Genomic DNA, 25,149 nt, shown 5'->3' with positions numbered 1-25,149 from the left:
CTGCCCATCGCAACACATCCCCGTCACTGTCTGCAGTGTCAGAATCGGTATCCTTATCATCCTGCATGATCTGCGCAAGAGCACGTTTATGTGAATATACAGTGGAGAGCCCTGAGGTACCAGAACTGGGCCAGACTGCCATAGAATTCTATAAAGCCTGAGCTGCAGATTCATTTTGTGCAACCCTATTTGAAATTTGAGAAATCAGATTCGATAGAGGATAACCACTCAGGCTCCCTTGCTGGTATCTGTGCTAAACCAGTGCAATCCTGATTACATGGAATGGGATCACTCTGAGAGGACATATCCTCTGCAGCATATGACACAGAGTCCCTGGACATTGCTTAATGGAAACCACAGACACTCCACACACACACAGGTGAGGACAGACAGAGTTTCACCCCCAAGAATGGCAAGAGACACAAAGAGATTGGAGCCAACCCACACACACAGCGCTTTTAATGTAAAGGGAGACCCCTACTAGCGCTGACTGTGCACCTTAATAGGTTACATAGTCTTAATGCAGCCTCTACCCCCCTTCTACAACCTCCTGGTACCCGTGAGAGATAGCTGGAGTTGCTGTGGAGGGACTTGCTCTTCCTGGACAGCACTGTGCAGGCAGGAAAATGACGCTGAACGCTGCTGGGTCCGCTCTGAGAAGCTCCGCCCCCAAAATGGCGCTGTCTTCCCGCTCTTCACAATGATTATACTGGCCTGATGTAAAATGCTGGCTGAGATCCACGGACCCCAACAGGCTTGCTGACCAGTGCAGGGTTCAGGCGCTGGCTCAGTTCACCCCTCACAGCGCCGCACTAAGTACCACTGAGCCTCCGGAGCGCAGTTAGTACTGCGCTCCTACCCTGTTGCTGCCATCTTCACACTGGCCCCCCCGCTTGCTAGGGGGGTCGGTGACTCACTCGCCACTGATCTTCTGGCTCTGTAAGGGGGTGGCGGCATGCTGCTGGGGTGAGCGATCCCCTGTGGCGGGGAACGATCTATCCCCTCAGGAGCTCAGTGTCCTGTCAACGGAGATAGTGGCTCAGACCCCGCAGGGCGGACACTACTCCCCCCCCCCCATAGTCCCTCGAAGCAGGGAGGCTGTTGCCAGCAGCCTCCCTGCGTCTAATCTCTAAACAAAAAAAACAAAAAAAAAACAAAAAAAACAACTAAAAAGAACTCCTATGGAGCTCCCCTAGCTGTGACCGGCTCCTCCTGGTCCATTTTCTAAATGGAGTCTGGTGGGAGGGGCATAGAGGGAGGAGCCAGCTCACACTCTCAAATTCTTAAAGTTACATAGTTACATAGTTGTTGAGGTTGAAAAAGTAGGATTTTGGTACTTACCAGGTAAATCCTTTTCTTTGAATCCATAGGGGGCACTGGAGTACTCTTGGGATATGGACTGGGCGTAGCCGGAAATGACACATTTAAATATTTAAATTAGTAACTGGCCATCCCCTCCATAATCCCATAGAGCCTTCAGTATTTTTACTGGGCCGAACAGGAGTGATAGAGAGGATGAACTATAGAGAATTACATATAACATTATATGAACCTATAACATTATAATATAATGGTCAACCCTAAAGTTGACACATAACGGAACTGATAACAATCAGTTGATACCATAACATCGAATGCATTGGTGATAAAGTGTTACCATAAGATCCACAGACCTTACCACAAGACAGGTAAACTGCTCTGGGTGGGCGTCCAGTGCCCCCTATGGATTCAAAGAAAAGGATTTACCTGGTAAGTACCAAAATCCTACTTTCTTTTTCATCCACTAGGGGTCACTGGAGTACTCTTGGGACGTACCAAAGTTTCCCGTTGGGTGGGAGAGCTGTTTGGCACCTGTAACACTACACGGCCAAAGCTAAATGCTGATGCCGCAAACGTAGCCAACCTGTAAAAGCGCACCAACATGCGCACTGATGGTCATGTACTGATGACCATTTAGCAGCTCGTCTACGACGTTTCGTAGAAACTCCACGACCTGCTGCTCCTGACGTTCCCAAAGAACGTATGGAATGGTCTGACACTGATGTAGGCAGTTGAAGCCCGCTTATGACGTTCACTAGAACGTTTGGAATGGTCTGACCCTGATGTAGGCGTTGTAGCCTATTATGAAGCTAAGCCTGACGTATGACATAAGGACTGCTTGGAAGCTTATAAAGCCATCTTCACTACATTAGAGAACAATGTGTCAGTTCTACGTACAATTGTTTGGGTTACATAAACGCGTAGTGTGCGTACCACATTCAAAGTAACTTAAGTTCTCGAACATATTGATAACCGAGGAACTACATTAATTAATTGATGCGTGACATTATACGATCTTTGACTGGAACACGGAATTTGTGCGAAATTCCGCCCTATAACCATAAAACACCAGATTGGGAGCCTTGTCATGCAAGCCACCCTATGTTAAAACACGCCTTGCTGAGAGGCTAAGGCTAAGAGAAAATCGTTTACAATTGAGAAACTTAACATCCACCTGTTGTAAGAATTCAACAAATGAAGACTGTAAACAAAAAACCTAAAACCAGAACAAGTCCCATGGCGTTGTAGGTGGTATAAATGGAGGTCGTCTGAGGAGACCTTGCAGGAAGGTGTGTACAATCGGCAAAGGAGCCAAACACCTTTGCAGGTAAATTGACATGGCAGAGACCTGCACCTTGAGTGTAGAATATAGTCCTTCACCAAACCCAGTCTGTAAAAATATTAAAAGACGGGATAACTTGAAAATGATGTTGGAAACCTGTGAGCGTCACACCAACCTATAGAGGCACGCTAAATCTTGTGATAATGAGCTGCCGTACTGGCTTCCCAGCCCCTAACATGGTTTGTATACCAGATTCTGGAATGCCATCCGTTCTTAAAAGAGCGCTTTGAACAGCCACCCCGTCAAACGCTGCCGCGCTAAATTGGGGTAAAAGAACGGACCCTGGTGGAACAGGTCCGGACGTGGCGAGAGCGGTGAAGGATCGGCTGCGAGTAGTTCGTGGAGATCCAAGAACCATGCCTTCCGAGGCCAATGTGGCGCCACTAGTATGACTGTCATGGATTCTTGTATGATCAATTTTAGTACCCGAGGGAGCAGCGTAAACGTTGTAACAGATTCACAACGCTGTACAGCCACGCGATCGTGAGAGCATCCCCAGCTGCTGCCTTCGGAGCTCTTGTACTGGACACATACTGTGATGTACACATACTGGGATGTTTGATTTTTTTTTTTTTTTGTGAGATGCCAATAGATACCCCTGTGGGTAACTCCACCGCTGGACCAACATCTGGAACACTTAAGAATTCAATGCTCAGTGTCCTGGAATAAGCCGCCTTGCAGCTGTTCACTCCCAGAATGAACATCGAGCAACTTGCCGCATGGTCACGCGACTTCGAATCCCTCCTTGATCGGTGATGTATGCGATCGCCGTTGTGTTGTCTGACCGCACCTGGGCAGTCTGAGACCGGAGCATGTGGGCCACTTGCCGCAGCGCGTTTGACCGAAAACTTCCGTTGATTTGTGAAGTTGATCATTTGGGACCCCAGGTCCCCAACCTCTGAGACTTGCGTCCATTTCTAGAATTATCCAATTCCAGACGCCGAACATTGTCCCTGCGTAAAATTATGTACTTGGAGCCACTAGAGTAGTGAAACTCTGGCCCTTAGAGACAACCGTTCTGATGAAGTTGTAGGAGCGTGCAAGAACATCCAGGTGAAAGTGACCTGAGTGACTCCTTGCGAACTGGAGTGCGTTGAAAGACGTCACTCTCCTTTCCAATAGGCGAAAAGCCAAACGGATCAAGACTGTCCGTGGCTTGCGTACGAACTGTACGTTTTGACAAACAGTTTGTGTGTTGTGTTCAGGCAGAGAAATCCGTTTAATCACGGAATTATCCCTATGCATGAGTCCGATGTTACGGAATGAGGCTTGATATCTCGAGGTTAACAATCTAACCGTGCTGAACGACGCCATTGTACATTAGTAAGGCCCGTTGCATGACGAAATTTTGAAACGGAGCTTTAATGAGCAGATCTGCAAAACACGGAACTGTTATCACTTCCAGGGATGAGCTATCACGATAGCCATTACTTGTGACAACCCTAGGCGCCATACGAAGCCAAAACGGTAGCGCTTGAAAGCGAGAATGGTTTTTACTGCAGCTTAAGTAGGCCTGATGCGTCTAAGTACTTATTCTTGTTGAAATCCAGAATCACTGTGGATGTCAACCTGTAGTCACCAACTGCAGGTATTCCTCTGTTGCATCTGTAGTAAGCGACGCACTGATTGACCTGAAGGATCAGTATCGGACTGACAGAGTCAGCCAGCTTGGGAACTACCCCAAACTGGAATAATGACCGTGACTCTGTTGTTGACCGCAGTCAAACTGCTCAATCTACTAGAGCTTGTATGGCGGTGTGCAGAACCGCGATTTTATCTTCTGACCCAGGCAGACCCGTCTTGCCAATTGCAATGGTGGAAAACATTCCACCTTTATCTTGTAAACTGCGAACCCAAAATTGCGGATTCCCCAACTGTGGATGCCCACAACTGACGATCGGCTGGAAACTCATTATGGCCATGGTTTTTCAGTGGCTTAGCTGTAAACGCCACTGAAACCCTGGTTAAAGATGCCTGGAAGTAGGTGGCAGCACTTTAACCGTATATTGAGGACAATCAGACAATTAGAGGTTATCGAAAACCACGTTCACTACCACCTGACCCGTCTGTGGCTGTTCCTGTAGCACGACCCCGAAAGGACTGAGATGTAAAGACTATATCCTGAGTATATTTATTCTGGAATTTGTCCAAGACAGGACGAAACCTGTAGTCAGTGTAAGGTAATGTTTCTATTCTCGTTTAGAAACGGACGCCGTCTTGTTAAGAACGTAGCGAAAAAGCACGTTGTGCCGCACTAGTGAAGCTGAAAAGCGAGAACTATACTGGCTGACGTCCACAGAAACTGTACCTAGATATTGAGCAGAATCACAAGTGTGATCAGTGAGAATCGTAAGGTGTTCTTCTTGTAGGGCAAACGTGAACTGTATTGCCATGCAACCACTGCCCTGTTAAGCCAAAACCCGGCCCAAACCAGGTTAAACAACACCCCTACTGCTGTATACTGTAGGGCACACTGCGACGGGTATCCCTGAAACCATCAAATTAGAAAACAATAATAACAATTGTCCCCAGTCAGTATATACGCCAGCCTCCCCCAACGAGGAACGGCAATAGTGCGTATGTGCAGTCGTATTTGTCCGACGGACTTAGCAGCGAAGCTGCTATGTCTTATACTTACTCCTTATGTACACGGACAAGCAAGTACAGAAGGATAGACCAGTACAATGACTTAGTACCACGTAAATAAAGTGTGTATAAATGTACATTACAGCACACGTGTTCATGTACAAAACCAAGAAAATAAAATTCCTAACACCCCGGCTCCTCTAGAGGCCGAGTGGTGTAGGGCAGCAACTTCCTGGGAAGAAGCAGGAAGTAATGTTAAAATGGTGTCCAGCCATGTGCTTGCTTATTGCAAGATTGCTGATACACCCAGTTCCATATATATATATATATAAATATAAACATATAGATATACATTAATACATGCATATGTATATACACAGACACACCTATCTGTATACCATAAGTGTGTAAACACACAAACACATATACACACATACCTACACATATATATATATATATATATATATATACACATATATATTGTATATGTAACAGATGATATTGGCCACAGGCTTAAAATCCTGATGATTTTGCTGCCTAAACGCAGCTTAGTTATTGGGGCCTCCCTGCGGGCTTCCTCCCCCCCTCTCTCTCCTGCAGAAGAGTATTATATGCAAGTGCAGCCTTTATTCTGGCTGCCGACTTCCCCCACACTTCTCCCCCCCCCCCGTTGTTCAGCAGACGGGAGACGGGGAGTGCACGTCTTACCGCGGCCGTGTGAAGGACAGTACGTCGGAGATTGGTGAGCGGCCGCCAGAGCGGGCCGCGGCAGCAGCTGTCCGCGGTCAGGTCGGCCACTCAGCCCACAAGAGCCATACCGAGGTAGGGAGGAGGACGGATCCGGAGAGACGGGGAGCGGCGAGCGTTCCGGCAGTAGTGGCGGGAGCAGCTCGCTAGCTACCCCTGCAAGCGGCCAGCGGCGCCGGGTGACCCAGGAAGCGTTGAGCGGCCTGCGCAGTGCCGGGGTTCGCTCGCTGGCTCCCTGTGCAAGTGGAGAATTAGCAAGGGATTTTACTAGTGGCAGGCAGCAGGGGAACACCATTAAAGTCTATAAATACACACAGTCCCCACATAATGGGCGGCAGCGTGAGCTGACCGCCCGCAATAGACAGAAAAAGTAAGTAAGTGAGCGGCGGCAGTGCGAGCTGCCTACCGCTCAGTACCTGCACCACCTGCGGAGGCCATGACGGGACTTGTAAGCGCCGTCCTGCGTCCTTGTGCAGCCAGTGGCTGCAATCAGCTGCGCTGATTTTGGTCAATGGCGGGGCCCTTTGTATGAGCACCGGCAGACCATCTGCTGACTAATGCAGCACCAATGATCCTTAACCCGAACTTCTCTGATAAGTTGGGAAGGGATCAGGTAGAAAAAACCAAAATAATAAGATTTTACTTACCGATAAATCTATTTCTCGTAGTCCGTAGTGGATGCTGGGACTCCGTCAGGACCATGGGGAATAGCGGCTCCGCAGGAGACAGGGCACAAAATTTAAAAGTTTGACCACTAGGTGGTGTGTACTGGCTCCTCCCCCTATGACCCTCCTCCAAGCCTCAGTTAGGATACTGTGCCCGGACGAGCGTACACAATAAGGAAGGATTTTGAATCCCGGGTAAGACTCATACCAGCCACACCAATCACACCGTACAACTTGTGATCTGAACCCAGTTAACAGTATGACAAACGTAGGAGCCTCTGAACAGACGGCTCACAACAACAACAACCCGATTTTTTTGTAACAATAACTATGTACAAGTATTGCAGACAATCCGCACTTGGGATGGGCGCCCAGCATCCACTACGGACTACGAGAAATAGATTTATCGGTAAGTAAATTCTTATTTTTCTCTGACGTCCTAGTGGATGCTGGGACTCCGTCAGGACCATGGGGATTATACCAAAGCTCCCAAACGGGCGGGAGAGTGCGGATGACTCTGCAGCACCGAATGAGAGAACTCCAGGTCCTCCTCAGCCAGGGTATCAAATTTGTAGAATTTTACAAACGTGTTCTCCCCTGACCACGTAGCTGCTCGGCAGAGTTGTAATGCCGAGACCCCTCGGGCAGCCGCCCAAGATGAGCCCACCTTCCTTATGGAATGGGCCTTGACAGATTTAGGCTGTGGCAGGCCTGCCACAGAATGTGCAAGTTGAATTGTGCTACAAATCCAACGAGCAATCGTCTGCTTAGAAGCAGGAGCACCCAGCTTGTTGGGTGCATACAGTATAAACAGCGAGTCAGATTTTCTGACTCCAGCCGTCCTTGAAATATATATTTTCAATGCTCTGACAACGTCCAGCAACTTGGAATCCTCCAAATCGCTAGTAGCCGCAGGCACCACAATAGGCTGGTTCAGGTGAAACGCTGAAACCACCTTAGGCAGAAAGTGAGGACGCGTCCGCAGTTCTGCCCTGTCCGAATGGAAAATCAGATATGGGGTTTTATACGATAAAGCCGCCAATTCTGACACTCTCCTGGCTGAAGCCAGGGCCAGTAGCATGGTTACTTTCCATGTAAGATATTTCAAATCCACCGATTTGAGTGGCTCAAACCAATGGGATTTGAGAAAATCCAAAACTACATTAAGATCCCACGGTGCCACTGGGGGCACAACCGGGGGCTGTATATGTAGTACTCCTTTTACAAAAGTCTGGACTTCAGGAACTGAAGCCAATTCTTTCTGGAAGAAAATCGACAGGGCCGAAATTTGAACCTTAATGGACCCTAATTTGAGGCCCATAGACAATCCTGTTTGCAGGAAATGTAGGAATCGACCCAGTTGAAATTCCTCCGTCGGGGCCTTCCTGGCCTCACACCACGCAACATATTTTCTCCAAATGCGGTGATAATGTTGTGCAGTCACCTCCTTCCTGGCTTTTACCAGGGTAGGGATGACCTCTTCCGGAATGCCTTTTTCCCTTAGGATTCGGCGTTCAACCGCCATGCCGTCAAACGCAGCCGCGGTAAGTCTTGGAATAGACACGGTCCCTGCTGAAGCAGGTCCCGTCTTAGAGGTAGAGGCCACGGATCTTCCGTGAGCATCTCCTGAAGTTCCGGGTACCAAGTTCTTCTTGGCCAATCCGGAGCCACGAGTATCGTTCTTACTCCCCTTTGCCGTATAATTCTCAGTACTTTTGGTATGAGAGGCAGAGGAGGAAACACATACACTGACTGGTACACCCATGGTGTTACCAGAGCGTCTACAGCTATTGCCTGAGGGTCTCTTGACCTGGCGCAATACCTGTCCAGTTTTTTGTTGAGGCGGGACGCCATCATGTCCACCATTGGTCTTTCCCAATGGACCACAATCATGTGGAAGACTTCTGGATGAAGTCCCCACTCTCCCGGGTGCAGATCGTGTCTGCTGAGGAAGTCTGCTTCCCAGTTGTCCACTCCCGGGATGAACACAGCTGACAGTGCTAACACATGATTTTCTGCCCAGCGGAGAATCCTTGCAGCTTCTGCCATTGCCCTCCTGCTTCTTGTGCCGCCCTGTCTGTTTACGTGGGCGACTGCCGTGATGTTGTCCGACAGAATCAACACCGGCTGACCCTGAAGCAGAGGTTTTGCCAGGCTTAGAGCATTGTAGATTGCTCTTAGCTCCAGTATATTTATGTGAAGAGACGTCTCCAGGCTTGACCACACGCCCTGGAAGTTTCTTCCCTGTGTGACCGCTCCCCAGCCTCTCAGGCTGGCATCCGTGGTCACTAGGACCCAGTTCTGTATGCCGAATCTGCGGCCCTCTAACAGATGAGCACTCTGCAACCACCATAGCAGAGACACTCTTGTCCTTGTGGACAATTTTATCCGCTGATGCATCTGCAGATGCGATCCGGACCATTTGTCCAGCAGATCCCACTGAAAAGTTCGTGCATGGAATCTGCCGAATGGAATCGCTTCGTAAGAAGCTACCATTTTTTCCAGGACTCTTGTGCATTGATGCACAGATACTTTTCCTGGTTTTAGGAGGTTCCTGACTAGATCGGATAACTCCCTGGTTTTCTCCTCCGGAAGAAATACCTTTTTCTGAACAGTGTCCAGAATCATCCCTAGGAACAACAGACGTGTCGTCGGGATCAGTTGGGATTTTGGAAAATTCAGAATCCACCCGTGTTGTTGGAGCACTACTTGGGTTAGTGCTACTCCGACCTCCAGCTGTTCTCTGGATCTTGCCCTTATCAGGAGATCGTCCAAGTAAGGGATAATTAAGACGCCTTCTCTTCGAAGAAGGATCATCATTTCGGCCATTATCTTGGTAAAGACCCGGGGTGCCGTGGACAATCCAAACGGCAGCGTCTGAAACTGATAATGACAGTTTTGGACCACGAACCTGAGGTACCCTTGGTGTGAAGGACAAATTGGAACATGAAGGTAAGCATCCTTGATGTCCAAGGACACCATAAAATCCCCTTCTTCCAGATTCGCTATCACTGCTCTGAGTGACTCCATCTTGAACTTGAATTTTTGTATGTACAGGTTCAGAGATTTTAGATTTAGAATCGGTCTTACCGAGCCGTCCGGCTTCGGTACCACAAATAGCGTGGAGTAATACCCCTGTCCCTGTTGTAGGAGGGGTACCTTGACTATCACCTGCTGAGAATACAGCTTGTGAATGGCCTCCAATACCGTCGCCCTGTCGGAGGGAGACGTTGGCAAAGCAGACTTTAGGAAACGGCGAGGAGGGGACTTCTCGAATTCCAACCTGTAACCCTGAGATACTACCTGCAGGATCCAGGGGTCCACCTGCGAGTGAGCCCACTGTGCGCTGAAATGTTTGAGGCGACCCCCCACCGCCCCTGAGTCTGCTTGTAAGGTCCCAGCGCCATGCTGACGCCTTTGTAGAAGCCGGGGAGGGCTTCTGCTCCTGGGAAGGAGCTGCTTGTTGCAGTCTCTTACCCTTTCCTTTGCCTCGGGGCAAATAGGAATGTCCTTTTGCTCGTTTGTTCTTATAGGAACGAAAGGACTGCGGCTGAAAAGCCTGTGGCTTTTTCTGCTGGGAGGTGACCTGGGGTAAAAAGGTGGATTTTCCGGCCGTTGCCGTGGCCACCAGATCCGATAGACCGACCCCAAATAATTCCTCCCCCTTATACGGCAATACTTCCATATGTCGTTTGGAATCCGCATCACCTGACCACTGGCGCGTCCATAAACTTCTTCTGGCAGATATGGACATCGCACTTACTCTTGATGCCAGAGTGCAAATATCTCTCTGTGCATCTCGCATATAAAGAAATGCATCCTTTAACTGCTCTATAGTCAGTAAAATACTGTCCCTATCCAGGGTATCAATATTTTCAGACAGTGACTCCGACCAAGCCACGCCAGCACTGCACATCCAGGCTGAGGCGATTGCTGGTCTCAGTATAACACCCGTATGTGTGTATATACTTTTTAATGTATTCTCCAGCCTCCTATCAGCTGGATCCTTGAGGGCGGCCGTATCAGGAGACGGTAACGCCACTTGCTTTGATAAGCGTGTGAGCGCCTTATCCACCCTAGGAGGTGTTTCCCAGCGCGCCCTAACCTCTGGCGGGAAAGGGTATAATGCCAATAACTTCTTTGAAATTAGCAGTTTTCTATCTGGGGTAACCCACGCTTCATCACACACTTCATTCAGTTCCTCTGATTCAGGAAAAACTATCGGTAGTTTTTTCACACCCCACATAATACCCCTTTTTGTGGTACTTGCAGTATCAGAGATATGCAAAGCCTCCTTCATTGCCGTGATCATATAACGTGTGGCCCTACTGGAAAATACGTTTGTTTCTTCACCGTCGACACTGGATTCAGTGTCAGTGTCTGGGTCTGTGTCGACCGACTGAGGTAAAGGGCGTTTTACAGCCCCTGACGGTGTCTGAGACGCCTGGACAGGTACTAACTGGTTTGCCGGCTGTCTCATGTCGTCAACCGACTTTTGTAGCGTGCTGACACTATCCCGTAATTCCATAAACAAAGCCATCCATTCTGGTGTCGACTCCCTAGGGGGTGACATCACCATTACAGGCAATTGCTCCGCCTCCACGCCAACATCGTCCTCATACATGTCGACACACACGTACCGACACACAGCAGACACACAGGGAATGCTCTGATAGAGGACAGGACCCCACTAGCCCTTTGGGGAGACAGAGGGAGAGTTTGCCAGCACACACCCAAGCGCTATAAATATATATAGGGACAACCTTAATAAGTGTGTTCCCTTTATAGCAGCTCAAATATTATAAATATCGCCAATAAGTGCCCCCCCTCTCTGTTTTTACCCTGTTTCTGTAGTGCAGTGCAGGGGAGAGTCCTGGGAGCCTTCCTCGCAGCGGAGCTGGGCAGGAAAAAGGCGCTGTGTGCTGAGGAGAATAGGCCCCGCCCCCTTTTCGGCGGGCTTCTTCTCCCGTTTTTTTTGGAACCTGGCAGGGGTTAAATACATCCATATAGCCCCAGGGGCTATATGTGATATATTTTAGCCAGAATAGGTATATTACATTGCTGCCCAGGGCGCCCCCCCCAGCGCCCTGCACCCTCAGTGACCGCTGGTGTGAAGTGTGCGGAGAGCAATGGCGCACAGCTGCAGTGCTGTGCGCTACCTCATGAAGACTGAGACGTCTTCTGCCGCCGGTTTCTGGACCTCTTCTCTATTCGGCATCTGCAAGGGGGTCGGCGGCGCGGCTCCGGTGACCCATCCAGGCTGTACCTGTGATCGTCCCTCTGGAGCTAGTGTCCAGTAGCCTAAGAAGCAAATCCATCCTGCACGCAGGTGAGTTCACTTCTTCTCCCCTAAGTCCCTCGTTGCAGTGAGCCTGTTGCCAGCAGGACTCACTGAAAATAAAAAACCTAACAAACTTTTTCTAAGCAGCTCTTTAGGAGAGCCACCTAGATTGCACCCTGCTCGGACGGGCACAAAAACCTAACTGGGGCTTGGAGGAGGGTCATAGGGGGAGGAGCCAGTGCACACCACCTAGTGGTCAAACTTTTAAATTTTGTGCCCTGTCTCCTGCGGAGCCGCTATTCCCCATGGTCCTGACGGAGTCCCAGCATCCACTAGGACGTCAGAGAAATATATAATCTTGCTTGAAGAATCGAAGGACATTCAGTCCACAGTACCTTCCGCTAGAGGCACAGAAAAATACTGAAGGCTCTATGGGATTATGGAGGGGATGGCCAGTTACTAATTTAAATATTTAAATATGTGCCATTTCCGGCTACGCCCAGTCCATATCCCAAGAGTACTCCAGTGACCCCTAGTGGATGAAAAAGAAAAGACAAATGTCCATCGAGTTCAACCTACTAATGCCAATGGCTCCTGGTGGACCCGTCTATACCCCATGGTACTAATGTGGACCCCAGCATCCTCTAGGACGTGAGAGAAAGCTAATGTGAAGGCACTTAGCCAGCTGTGGGTGGCTTTCCTATACAAGCAAGGGAATACGGCTGAAGAACTAAAGGTCTCGCCAACTTCAATGTGAACAAAAGTGATAAGTGGAAGGTGATAATGCACCAGCCAATCAGCTCCTAACCCAATTTTTTAAACCCGTAATTATTGGCTGGTGCGATATCACCTTCCACTTCTCACTGCTTTATCATTTCTCCAGGCTTAATACATCTGCCGCTTAGTTCTAAAAGTCAGATATACAATCATTAAATTCCAAACCTGAAGCAATCAGTGCATTATTAAAGTAATATTTGACCACTCTGGTTTATTTAGCACCTGATGTAAAGTAATATCCCCTGTGAAATTCCCTCTTCACACTATTTCAAATATCATTAAATTGTTAGCTGTTAGGAAAGACCTCATTTGAGAACCTCATATTTTGAAAAACACTCTCATATCTTAATCCTACAAACTAATCTCTATAATACACCACAATTTAAATTTCATGGAGAGTTTCTACTGGGGAATACTTGTTATACAGGATACTGGGAACACTACATACAACTAGCTATTCAGCACAACATCTGCTAACACCTGGCTTGCCTTAGGTAGCAGCTCTGCACAGACAAGTAAGTGAGTTTAAAACAAATGTTCCGAGGGCGTGGCCTAGCGAGCACGCTGAACGGCAGCAAACTTTAGGAGCTTCTGCTACACCCGATATTAATTGGGTACCTTTGGCTTTTTAGGTGCTCCCTCTGACCCCCAATACCTTCTGGGGTCCACACACCACACTTCAGGACCAGGACGGCAGGGCTGCGGGGCCGGGAGTCGCTTCCTAAAGCCCTCGCAGGTCGCGGCTTCGCCCCCTCAGAGACGCCGGAAGCTGAAGCTGCACCCGCGACCGGCGCTTGTGTGAAGCGGCACACTTCCACCACCGGGAACGGTAGCTGCGGCGCCTGTGCCTGGAGCAGCGGCTGCAGCGGTCCCGGCAGCTGAGACCCGGAGATGGAAGCATAGGTCTCTTTAGCGTGACGGCAGCCGCGGATCTGGTGTGCCCGGACAGCCGTACCGCGCTCTGTACACCTGCAGCATCAAAGGTTGGCTGATCTCTCACCTGGCTCTGACGGCACCCGCAGTTGGGGCTTGTTATATTCTATTGCTCCCCTACTTGGGCTGCCAGCTTGTGGGGCAGCGATTTACCCTGTTTGTTAGACCCTATCTTCAGCAACCTGGAGAGATCACGTGCAGTGAGGAACAATTAATCATAAAATTACCTCCAGGGCTGCATCTACTGTGATTAGGAGCTCCGCTAAATCCCCCTATTCTTAACTCAGAGCACCCCCCAAAATATTTGTGAATACTGGCTCCTGCTATAAGCTGTATTGCACATAATTTTACTTATAGAGCTTAGAGCTCCATCTAGTGTCCTTTTTGATATATTGCATTTTTCATTCTGGGATATTCTGTTCTATCCACCTACAAATGATGTTCTGATGACCTTTCCTCCCGCCTCAGTCCTAACCCGGGATATGTTCTAATTGGTATTCTCTTCTGTGGAATCTTCGCTCTCAACATTTTTAATTAATACCTTCTCCCAAGGGTGTCTTGAGCTCTGTTATACCTCCTAAACTCCAGAAATCCTCCACGTCAGTATCTCAAATCTCATTTTTTAACTCTTCCCCTCAACAGCCCAAAAAAATGGGAGATAAACCTCAAATACGGAATACTGACCCCCGCCCTCTTCCATCTGCCTCGACATCTCCGATGCCACCCTCTCCATCCACAGACGCGGTCAGTGACTCTGACGCATTAACTGTTGGTACAATGAAATTGCTTATGTCGCAGTTCAAATCGGAAATGGCGGCGGAATTCCGCTCCGCTCTCCAGGCATGCCAACAATCCATCGACGAGATTGGAGATCGTACCAACAATTTGGAAACAAAAATGGAGGAAGTAGTGGGGTCTCATAACCACTTAATTGACTCTCACGATACCCTTGAAGCCGAAGTGCATAGGGTTAGAGATAAGCTCACGGATCTTGAAGATAGATCTAGACGAAGTAACCTTAAATTGCGCGGAGTCCCAGAAGCGGTGTCCAACAGTAGCCTCCATGACTTCGCTGTTAATTTATTTGGAAAGCTTTTACCACAGGCATCCTCGGCTGATCTCAGACAGAATTCACAGACTCCCTAAAGCCAAGGCAGCTCCGGACAATGCTCCTAGGGATGTCAATATGAAAATGCATTATTTTCATATTAAGGAGGCAGTCCTGACGGCGTCTAGACCTTCATCAGACACGTCAGCGGCTCTAGGTGATCTGCAGCTATTCGGAGATTTGTCCCAAGCCACCCTCCTCAAGAGACGCTCATTCTAGCCCATTACGTTAGCCATGAGAAAGGCTAATATATCATACCGCTGGGGATTTCACACTAAACTTCTCATTGCGCGCGAAGGTTCCACAATTGTGACGGACAACGCCGAAGAAGGATCAAAACTTTTAGACTCTTGGAACATTGCGGGTGCATCTAATGGCCCCTCCCCTCACCGTCGACTCCAGCAGGACTGGTCCACGGTGGAGTAGGGGGCTGATTTTGGTTGTAGCTACGTTTTTCTTTTTTGCTGCTGCCTATCACTCTGTCCTTGTGCTTAACCTAATACCATGTTCATTATATTATGGACTGTTGTCTGCATTTCTATGATACCTCCATTTGTTTACTTTTCTTATATTTTAAATTTTTTGGAGATCTTGGAGGACAGTTGATATTGTGGGCGGCTGCAGAGTTATTTTAGTGCTGGCCTGCCGCCTTAATTGTATTAATCTTCGTTCTTTCTATGTTTGTCAGAGTTGATGTTCTTATACCATGTTCATTCTGTAGTGTTGTCGCTCCGACCTCCTCCAGGGGGGCTCCCGCTCCCTATCCAATATAGTAGGATGCTTATTGAAAGTAAATAGATGAGGGAGTATAGCGAGGTGCTGCTCAGGAGGCGAGCGGACTGGCGGTTGTTCCGTTTTATCTTGGGTTAGGATGGTGGCTGGGAGGCGTGCCACTACCCCCCACCTATTATACACAGATGCCGAGACAGGGCATCTGGATTTGGTCTCAAGAGAGACCAGTTATGTTGTTTTATATGCTTTATTTTCTCCAGTTTTTTTTCTTTAATGTATGTTTTCTTTCCCTTTCTGTGAGCCATATTATGTCTTCATTACTGACAAGTACGCAGTGTCTAGATCTTCACACACCTCTACAACAAGCAGACTCCCTACTTAATCCATGGTGAATGTTATTTCAATTAATGCTAAGGGGCTAAACTCCCCCCACAAGAGAAGATTGTCCCTTAACTACTTTGCTAAACAGAAAGCACATATTGTAGCTGTACAAGAAACGCACTTTCCGAATCAAAACCCCCCACGTTTTACTAATGCTAAATATCCACAGTGTTTCACGGCTAATGGCCCTGTTAAGAAAGCTGGAGTTGCCATACTTATTGCTCAGAATTGCAAGTTTGTGCTATCGACCCAACATTCGGACCCCGAGGGTAGATATCTAATATTAATAGGTCACTTAGACAGCATGGAGGTTACCGTTGCCTGCTGCTATACGCCCAATACTAAGCAAGCTCCTTTCTGCAGAAAGCTCTTTCGTATCCTCCAGGAAAAAGTCTAAGGGTGCCATTTTGCTTCTCAGCGACTTTAATTTAGCCCCAGACCCTAGCATAGATAGGTCCAACCCACCTATAGTTCCCCATCCGGTGAAACCTCGTGTATCTTCAGGTCCTTTTAGAACGCTATTAGCTGAATATGGTTGGTATGATGCTTGGCGGGTTAAACACCCATCGATGCGAGATTATACCTTTTATTCTCATGTGCATAGATCATACTCCCGTATTGATTTGGCCATTGTAGATAGATGGACTTTAGCCTCGTTGCGCAAGATTGATCTCTTACCCATGACTTGGTCGGACCACGCCCCTCTATTTATTTGCTGGGATATATCTTCTTATACCGTTTCCCCCGGGTCCTGGAGATTGTGCTCTCACCTTTTGAAACAACCGCAAGGCCTCCAGGCGGTCCAGAACTCTCTGGAGCTATATTTACACACTAATCAACCATCAGACACTTCTACCTTGACCCACTGGTGTGCGCTGAAAGCAGTTGTTCGAGGCTCAGCGATTCAAATCGCGGCCAAACTAAAACGTGAATCTCGACAACAACTGGCCTCTGCTGAGCGGGATGTTGCTTCTTTGGAGAGGGCCCATAAAGCAGACCCTTTAAATAAGGCTATTTTTACTACACTTCTAGCAGCCCGAGACACAGTTAATTCTTTTACACTGGCTGAAGTCCACGGTAACATTCAGCGTCTTAATCAAATATATTATTCTTTAGGCAATAGGGCTGGTCGACTTTTGGCCCGTAAACTTCGTGGCCGCAGAGCTCGGGACCGAATTCAGGCGGTATACAATTGCACAGGAGCCAAGGTTATGGATCCTTCTGACATAGCCAACACGTTTGAGGAATATTATTCCCAATTATATAATTTAAAAGACGATCCTCATACCCCCCCAACCTAAACCCCCAGAGATCTCAGAGTTTCTTCGGCTTCTCCCCCTAAAATCACTATCAGCTGAAGACGCCGATTTTATTAACTCCCCATGTACTCTTGAAGAAGTTGAGGCGGCCATTGGCTCCCTTCCTCTAGATAAAGCTCCTGGCCCTGACGGCTATCCCTCTAACTTCTATAAGCAATTTAAGAGTATATTGGTCCCTATTTTGCTAAATGTTTTTCATGAGGCCTCGGCTACTTCTCGTTTCCCTAAAGAAATGCTGGAGTCCCAGATTATAACGATTCCGAAACCCGGTAAATCGCCTACATCTGTCCAAAATTATCGCCCCATTGCTTTACTTAACGTCGATGTCAAATTGTTTGCGAAACTAATAGCTAACAGACTTGCTCCCCTTTTACCCACTCTAATTGAACCAGATCAGGTTGGCTTTGTATTAGGTAGGCAAGCTTCTGATAACACAAGACAAGTGATTGATATTATCGAACATTGCCACCAGTCAGACTAGCCTCTGTTGCTTTTGTCGCTTGATGCTGAGAAAGCATTCGATAGGCTTTATTGGAACTATATGCAGCAGACGTTACAAAGGTTTGGCATTGAGGGTAACTTTCTTAGCTCTATTTTAGCCCTGTATTCTTGTCCATCTGCTAAGGTGTTCGCAAATGGCTTCTACTCTACAAGATTTGAGGTAACCAATGGGACCCGTCAAGGTTGTCCCCCTATCCCCGTTGATATTTGCCCTAGCGATTGAGCCATTAGTGGAATATATTAGAAGAGATACTATGATTGTGGGCCCCCTCATCGGCGGGAAACAACATAAGATAAGCTTATTCGCGGACGACATTTTATTGTGTCTTCTACAACCAGAATCTTCCCTCCCCCACTTACATGCCGCGCTTGATCTTTATTCCGAATTATCGTATTACAGACTTAATACCACTAAAACCGAAGCTCTCCCCCTAAACGTGAGCAATAATGAGATCCGTTCCTTAAAAACTTTATATAAATATGCCTGGCAGTCACAGTCCCTTAAATACTTGGGGGTTCACCACTCTAGAGAAGCGGATCTCGTCATGTAATTTTATCCCACTTCTGAAAGCGTTTGGAGCACACACCAAAGACTGGATGTTACAGGATGTTTCGTGGATTGGGCGCATAGCGGCAGCTAAAATCGTGCTTTTACCTAAATTGATGTTCCTCTTTAGAACTATTCCTTGCCCCTTCCCTAAAAAGACTTGTAATGACTTCAATAGAATCCTCGCAAACTATATTTGGGGAGGAAAGAAACCAAAAATAGCTAGAGCTTCAAAAGGTAGAAGTGGAGTGGCTTACCCAGATTTGGAAAAATATCACATGGCATGCATTCTGAGTCACATCAGAGATTGGGTTGACTTAGATACAGTGAATCCTTGGGTAGCTATAGAACAGACAGCTATATACCCTCACTGGATGGCAGATCTACTGTGGCTCCCAGTGTCGGCTATTCCCGCCTCAGTCAATAATTGTAAAGCGATTCTAGCTACATTGACTACCTGGCATAACCTCCTCTCACCCGAGGATAAACATTTGCTCCCTTTTTTGCAGCTTTACTTGAGAGCTATAGCTCTTACGATCCCAAACTTGAATTTGCTCACTTGGTATGAATGCGGCCTCCGGACCCTTCAAGATATCCATTCACAAGATGGACTACTTTCCCTTTACACATCTACAAACGCACTTTCACATCCCAAAACAAGACCTTTATAAGTACCTCCAAATAAGAAACTGGCTTTCCAAGTACCGCCCCAATCCCTCAGTACTTACTCGCCTTCCTAAAAAGCTCCCTCTCCTTATTCGCACTGAACATAGTCGAGGTAATATCTCTAGATGGTACAGATATCTCACCTCGGAGACGATGAATCATATTTTTGTTTCCCAAGGTAGATAGGAGAAAGATTTGCCCAACGTCTTTACTGAGGAGGTGTGGACGAGTATCTATCACTCATGCTTTAAAATTTCACGATGTGTTAGTCATTCAGAAATGTTTTTTCAATTGATTCATAGGGCATATCTCACCCCCAGATCGTCTTCATAAAATATGGCCGAACGTCTCTCCCTACTGTTGGAGAGGATGTGGACATATAGGGAGCATTATGCACGTTTTTTGGTCCTGCCCGGTCTTATTACCCCTCTGGAGAGAGATCTTTGCTTTAATCTCTGAAGTGTTAGGTTAGACCATTCCATTGGATCCCCTTTTAGCCTTATTACACTATTCCCGAACACAAGTAGCTATCTCAGATAAATATTTGTTAGGACATATTCTGATAGCCTCGAAGGGGTCCATAGCCCAGCTCTGAAAATCAGCGAAGATCCCAGATATTATAACCATTAAAACTAGAATCCACAAATACCATATTTTTGAGAAAACTGGTAGCTTATTTTCCCCGTCCAGCCCTCTTATTTCTAATAAATGGCTCAAATGGTCTGATTATGTAAAAAGATGCGATTCACCTTGGGCTCGTACTCACCTCCTTATGTTCATAGCTCCTAATTATATTTTGCATTGGAATTCCTTGACATTGACCTTTATAATGGGAATCTTGATTTGGTCAGCGCTTTGTATGCAATATGCCTAATTTGGAGTGCACGTATTTGGGTCACTGTAATGTACTTGATTGGGATATCGGATTTAAAGATGGACATGTTTGGCTCCCCATCACCTTTTATTTTTGAACAATTGTACTGCAGTTGTTATGTCTACTATATTGTTATCTTTTTTGTATTCTTTTGTTATGGATACTATTCGTAAAATTCAATAAAATTTATTATATATATAAAAAAAAAAAAAGTTCCAATTGCATTACAGCCCAACAATGATGTCAAAAATAGTGGGCCACCTCGTGCTCTGGAGAAAGTCTTCAAGAAGAGATTAAAAGGTAATGAGTGCTTGAATCTACCCCATGGACTCTAACTAATGCAGAAGTGGTGTCAGTGGGGGTCATTCCGAGTTGATCGCACATAGCAACTTTTTGCTGCTCGTGCGATCATCTAGATGCCGCCTATGGGGGCGTGTATTTTAGCATAGCAGGGCTGCAATCACTTGTGCAGCCCTGCTATGCTAAAAAAGTTTTGTGTAAAACAAGACTAGCCCTGCAGTTACTTACCCTGTGCGATGGATCCAGCGATGAAGATCCCGGAATTGACGTCAGACATCCACCCTCCAAACACCTGGACACGCCTGCGTTTGGTGCTCCACTCCCAGAAAACGGTCAGTTGACGCCCCGGAACGCCTTTGCCTGTCACTCTTCTTGCGATCACGGCAGCTAACGCTTTCTTCCTTATTCTTGTCGTTGCCCAGCGACGGCCGTCGCTGGGCAACGACGTGCGTGCGCATTGCGGCTGGCGCACATGCGCGGAACCGACCCGTTTGCACCGCTGCGAAGAACTGCAGCGTGTGAACGGGTCGGAATGACCTCCAATATGCACTAATAACGTGTGCTAACCTTACACAAATATTAACACTGCTTCTCAGTATTACATGCTTCATTAAACACATAATGATGAGGACTTTAAGAACTTAACCCACCTTTTGCTTCTGGTTTCCTTTCAACAATACAGGATCAAGATGCTTTGTATCTACACAAACAAGAAAATAAAAACCTATCACTGTGTTGCATATTGATTGGTGAAAGCAAATGATAAACAATGTAGTGAATATCTGCAAGTAGGTAGTCAACATAGAGGACAACGGGATGATGCCATTCTTCATTATGTATGCCATATACATTAAGCCATTATAATCGGGTGGAGAAGTGAGCTAGCTGTAGATCACCAGAGATCCACTGCAGACAGTTTCCCAGATGACAAGAGCTTCAGGACGGGCAGGTGCTAATTACACTCTATTAGAGAGTGTATATAGAAAATGGTTACAGTTAGGGTATCCTAAGGTTCTATATATGTGTGGAAAAAAAACCTCAATGAAAGTCAAGCTACTCTGTTGAAAGGCTGAGGACTTATACTGTGTATTTTATTGTACATATTTGTATTCTACCCAATCCCTTCTTACAGATGTGCCCTTATTCGTTGTTGCAGCGATGTGTATGCAACTTATGACTTTTGTGGGTGCGTGCATTCGCTCGCACCCGCAATCCATTCACAGTGATCGCACTCGCAATTCATTCAGTGATTGGCAAAACTGTGGCTGCAAGCGTATGCAGCACAGCGATGCCACGATGCGTGCCCCCATGCAATATAAATATATATATATATATATATATATATATATACACACACACATATACGCACACACAGTATATATATATATATATATATATATATATATCTCTATCTCATGTATGTTTCCACTAGTCAGTGTGTAGACTGAGCCAGGCTCTCATAATCATTACCCACTTATTACCATTTACAAAGGTGTCCAGACTGTCCAGTGTCTCCCGCGTGGGCTCAAAGGTGTCCAATGTATCCAAATGAAGACTAAAAGGCTGTAGAGGTGCTACCGGCTGCTTCAGAGAGTCAAGCAAGCCAAAGGGAGCCAGTGGTAGCGTGGTGGGTGCTGGAAGGCCTGGAGTACCCAGTGTAGAGAGCAGCTGATTAGATGTGGGAAATACTGGTATCAGCTGTGGCACCTGTTTGGATGCCTGTAAAATAAGCACATTATGGTGTAGTCTATTAATATGCACAGCACCAGTACCTGTTTCCTATACAGAAGAGGCCCAATTCTTACTGGGAAAGAGAACTTGGCAATAAGCGAGGGACATGGAATTTATTGTAAAATAAACCTCAGATTTAGCAAACAGAAGTAAAAATCAAATACAAATGAATGCACTGCAAAATAAATGTAATGTGAAGGAAACTCTAGAAAATCAGAGTATCAGTTTTAATACGGAAGTCTTTCTAAACCCTGCTCAGCAGAGCCCACTCTAGCAGAAAGGGCATGCACATGCTGGTCTATGGTAGTAAGAAGTCTGGTTCCTGCGGTCTACACTGAGAGACTCCTGCTTCCTCGCGTTTCCTCGCCGCACTCCTGATCAGCTTAGTGACTTGTCTAGAAAACACACAAACCATATCTAGCACTCTCTGACCAGAGTCATAGCCTTCAACTCCTGTACTCCAGCATGGGCAATGGACAGACAGTACTATGCTGCAAATATTCCCCCTTTCCTTAGTGCGGGGGTAATTGTGGTGAGCGAATATGGTTTCTAAAGAGAGAGGTGTGCCTATACAAAACACTAGGTTTATCTATAAAGCCAACATCAAGAGTACTATGGGCGGGCTCATGAGGAGAAACGTATCTGTGACCAGACAGTTTTGCATTTGGATCTGTGCTCCCCCGTGCCAGTATTATCATTCTGTATTTAGAAGGAGACACTAAGTGCACCTATCATTCTACTGTACAGCATAGTAGCATATTTCAGTTCACACAGAAATAGAGGTGCTACTATAGGGGTTGAGACCGCACCCGAGTGGCACCCTCCCATCTCAGGGAATGCTGGGCACGCCCATGGAGTAAGGAAAATGGGGTCGTCCGCAAGGACACGTTCCCTTCATGCCAGGTCACTCCCCTTTTTCGGAAGTGGACGGGGCCTATTTATTGCACCGGGTGTCACTGACCCCAGTGAAACCGCTGCACAGAAGGAACTGTCCAATACTTAAGATGGCTCCATTAAACATCAATTGAACGGAATAACAGACAGTCCCGGGGTAAATTTGCTAAAGCTTCTAAAAATTAAAAGTGGAGGTATTGCCAATAGCAACCGATCAGATTTCAGCTATCATTTCTTTATTGCATTCTAGAAAATGATAGAATCTGATTGGTTGCCATGGGCAACAACACCACGTGTCTGTATTAGAATCTTTAGTAAATCTACCCCCCACTGTCCATCATATAATGCAGCCTCAGAGGAAAACAGGTAAGTCCAGTATATAACACACTGATCGGAGTCAAGGTGAATTCAGAGCTTCACCATCTCCCACTGTGGTGCTGATTTGAGCGTTCTGGATAAAGCAGTAAGTACAGTGCCTTGCTAAAGTATTCACCCCCCTTAGCATTTTACCTATTTTGTTACATTACAACCTGGAATTTATTTATTTATTTTATCTGAATTTTATGTGATGGATCTGCACAAAATAGTCTAAGTTGGTGAAGTGAAATGAGAAAAATGTATATAAAAAAATTATTTTTATAAATAAAAATGTAAAAATTGGCATGTCACATGATCTGTAAGTAAAACACACCTTTTCTGAAAGACCACAGAGGCTGCAACACCACTAAGCAAGAGGCATCACACCATGAAGACCAAGGAGCTCTCCAAACAAGTCAGGGACAACGTTGTTGATAATTACAAGTCAGGGTTGGGTTATAAAAAAATATCCAAATCTTTGATGATCCCCCCGGAGCACCATCAAATCCATCACCTTCAATGGAAAGAACATGGTACCATAACAAACCTGCCAAGAGAGGGCCGGCCACCAAAACACACATACCGGGCAAGGAGAGCATTAATCAGAGAGGCAGAACAGAGACCAAAGGTAACCCTGAAGAAGCTACAGAGTTCCCCAACAGAGACTGGTGTATCTGCGCATGTGACCACAATAAGCCACACACTCTATAGAGCTGGGCTTTATGGAAGAGTGGCCAGAAAAAAAGCCACTACTTAGTGTTAAAAATAAGAAGACATGTTTTGAGTTTGCCAAAAGGCATGTGGACGACTCCCCAAATGTATACAGGAAGGTGCTCTGGTTAGATGAGACTAAAATTGAACTTTTCGGCCACCAAGGAAAACGCTATGTCTGGCGCAAACCCAACACATCCCATCACCCCAAGAACACCATCTCCACAGTGAAACATGGTGGTGGCAGCATCATGCTGTGGGGATGTTTTTCAGCAGCAGGGACTGGGAAACTGTTTAGAGTCGAGGGAAAGATGGATGGTGCTAAATACAGGGATATTCTTGAGCAAAACCTGTTTCAGTCTGCCTATGATTTGAGACTGGGACGGAGGTTCACCTTCCAGCAGGACAATGACCCGAAGCATACTGCTAAAGCAACACTCGAGTGGTTTAAGGGGAAACATTTAAATGTGTTGGAATGGCCTAGTCAAAGCCCAAATCTCAATCCAATTGAGAATCTGTGGTCAGACTTGAAGATTGCTGTTCACAAGCGGAAACCATTCAACATGAAGGAGCTGGAGCAGTATTGCCTTGAGGAATGGGCAAACATCCCAGTGGCAAGATGCGGCAAGCTCATAAAGACTTATCAAAATGGACTCGCAGCTGTAATTGCCGCAAAAGGTGGCTCTACAAAGTACTGACTTTAGGGCGGTGAATAGTTATGCACGCTGAAGTTTTCTGTTATTTTGTCCTATTTGTTGTTTGCTTCACAATACAAATAAATAAATAAAACATCTTCAAAGTTGTAGCCATGTTCTGTGAATGAAACAATGCAAACCTTCAAACAATCCATTTTAATTCAAAGTTGTGAGGCAACAAAGCATGAAAAAATAAGAATTTACTTACCGATAATTCTATTTCTCGTAGTCCGTAGTGGATGCTGGGGACTCCGTAAGGACCATGGGGAATAGCGGCTCCGCAGGAGACTGGGCACAAAAGTAAAGCTTTAGAACTACCTGGTGTGCACTGGTTCCTCCCCCTATGACCCTCCTCCAAGCCTCAGTTAGGATACTGTGCCCGGACGAGCGTACACAATAAGGAAGGATTTTGAATCCCGGGTAAGACTCATACCAGCCACACCAATCACACCATATAACTTGTGATCTAAACCCAGTTAACAGCATGATAACAGAGGAGCCTCTAGAAAAGATGGCTCACTACAGCAATAACCCGATTTTTTTGGTAACAATAACTATGTACAAGTATTGCAGACAATCCGCACTTGGGATGGGCGCCCAGCATCCACTACGGACTACGAGAAATAGAATTATCGGTAAGTAAATTCTTATTTTCTCTAACGTCCTAAGTGGATGCTGGGAA

At 46.6% G+C, this 25,149-nt stretch overlaps 1 protein-coding gene across 1 annotated transcript in view; it reads right to left on the bottom strand.

Annotated features, from left to right (window-relative positions):
* LOC134958822 (zinc finger CCCH domain-containing protein 7B-like) overlaps nucleotides 1-25,149 on the bottom strand; it is a 296,536-nt gene that overhangs the window by 141,805 nt on the left and 129,582 nt on the right. The window contains exons 11-12 of the mRNA XM_063941538.1: nucleotides 21,561-21,798; nucleotides 20,730-20,779 (exon numbers count right to left, since the gene is read on the bottom strand). Coding sequence (XP_063797608.1) covers nucleotides 20,730-20,779; nucleotides 21,561-21,798 — 288 coding nt within the window. The remainder of the gene's footprint in view (nucleotides 1-20,729; nucleotides 20,780-21,560; nucleotides 21,799-25,149) is intronic.

Source organism: Pseudophryne corroboree, chromosome 9 (assembly GCF_028390025.1).
Source record: "Pseudophryne corroboree isolate aPseCor3 chromosome 9, aPseCor3.hap2, whole genome shotgun sequence".
NCBI lineage: Eukaryota > Metazoa > Chordata > Amphibia > Anura > Myobatrachidae > Pseudophryne > Pseudophryne corroboree.
Note: the sequence above shows the minus strand (reverse complement) of the source record. Positions and strands in the feature narration are given on the sequence as shown.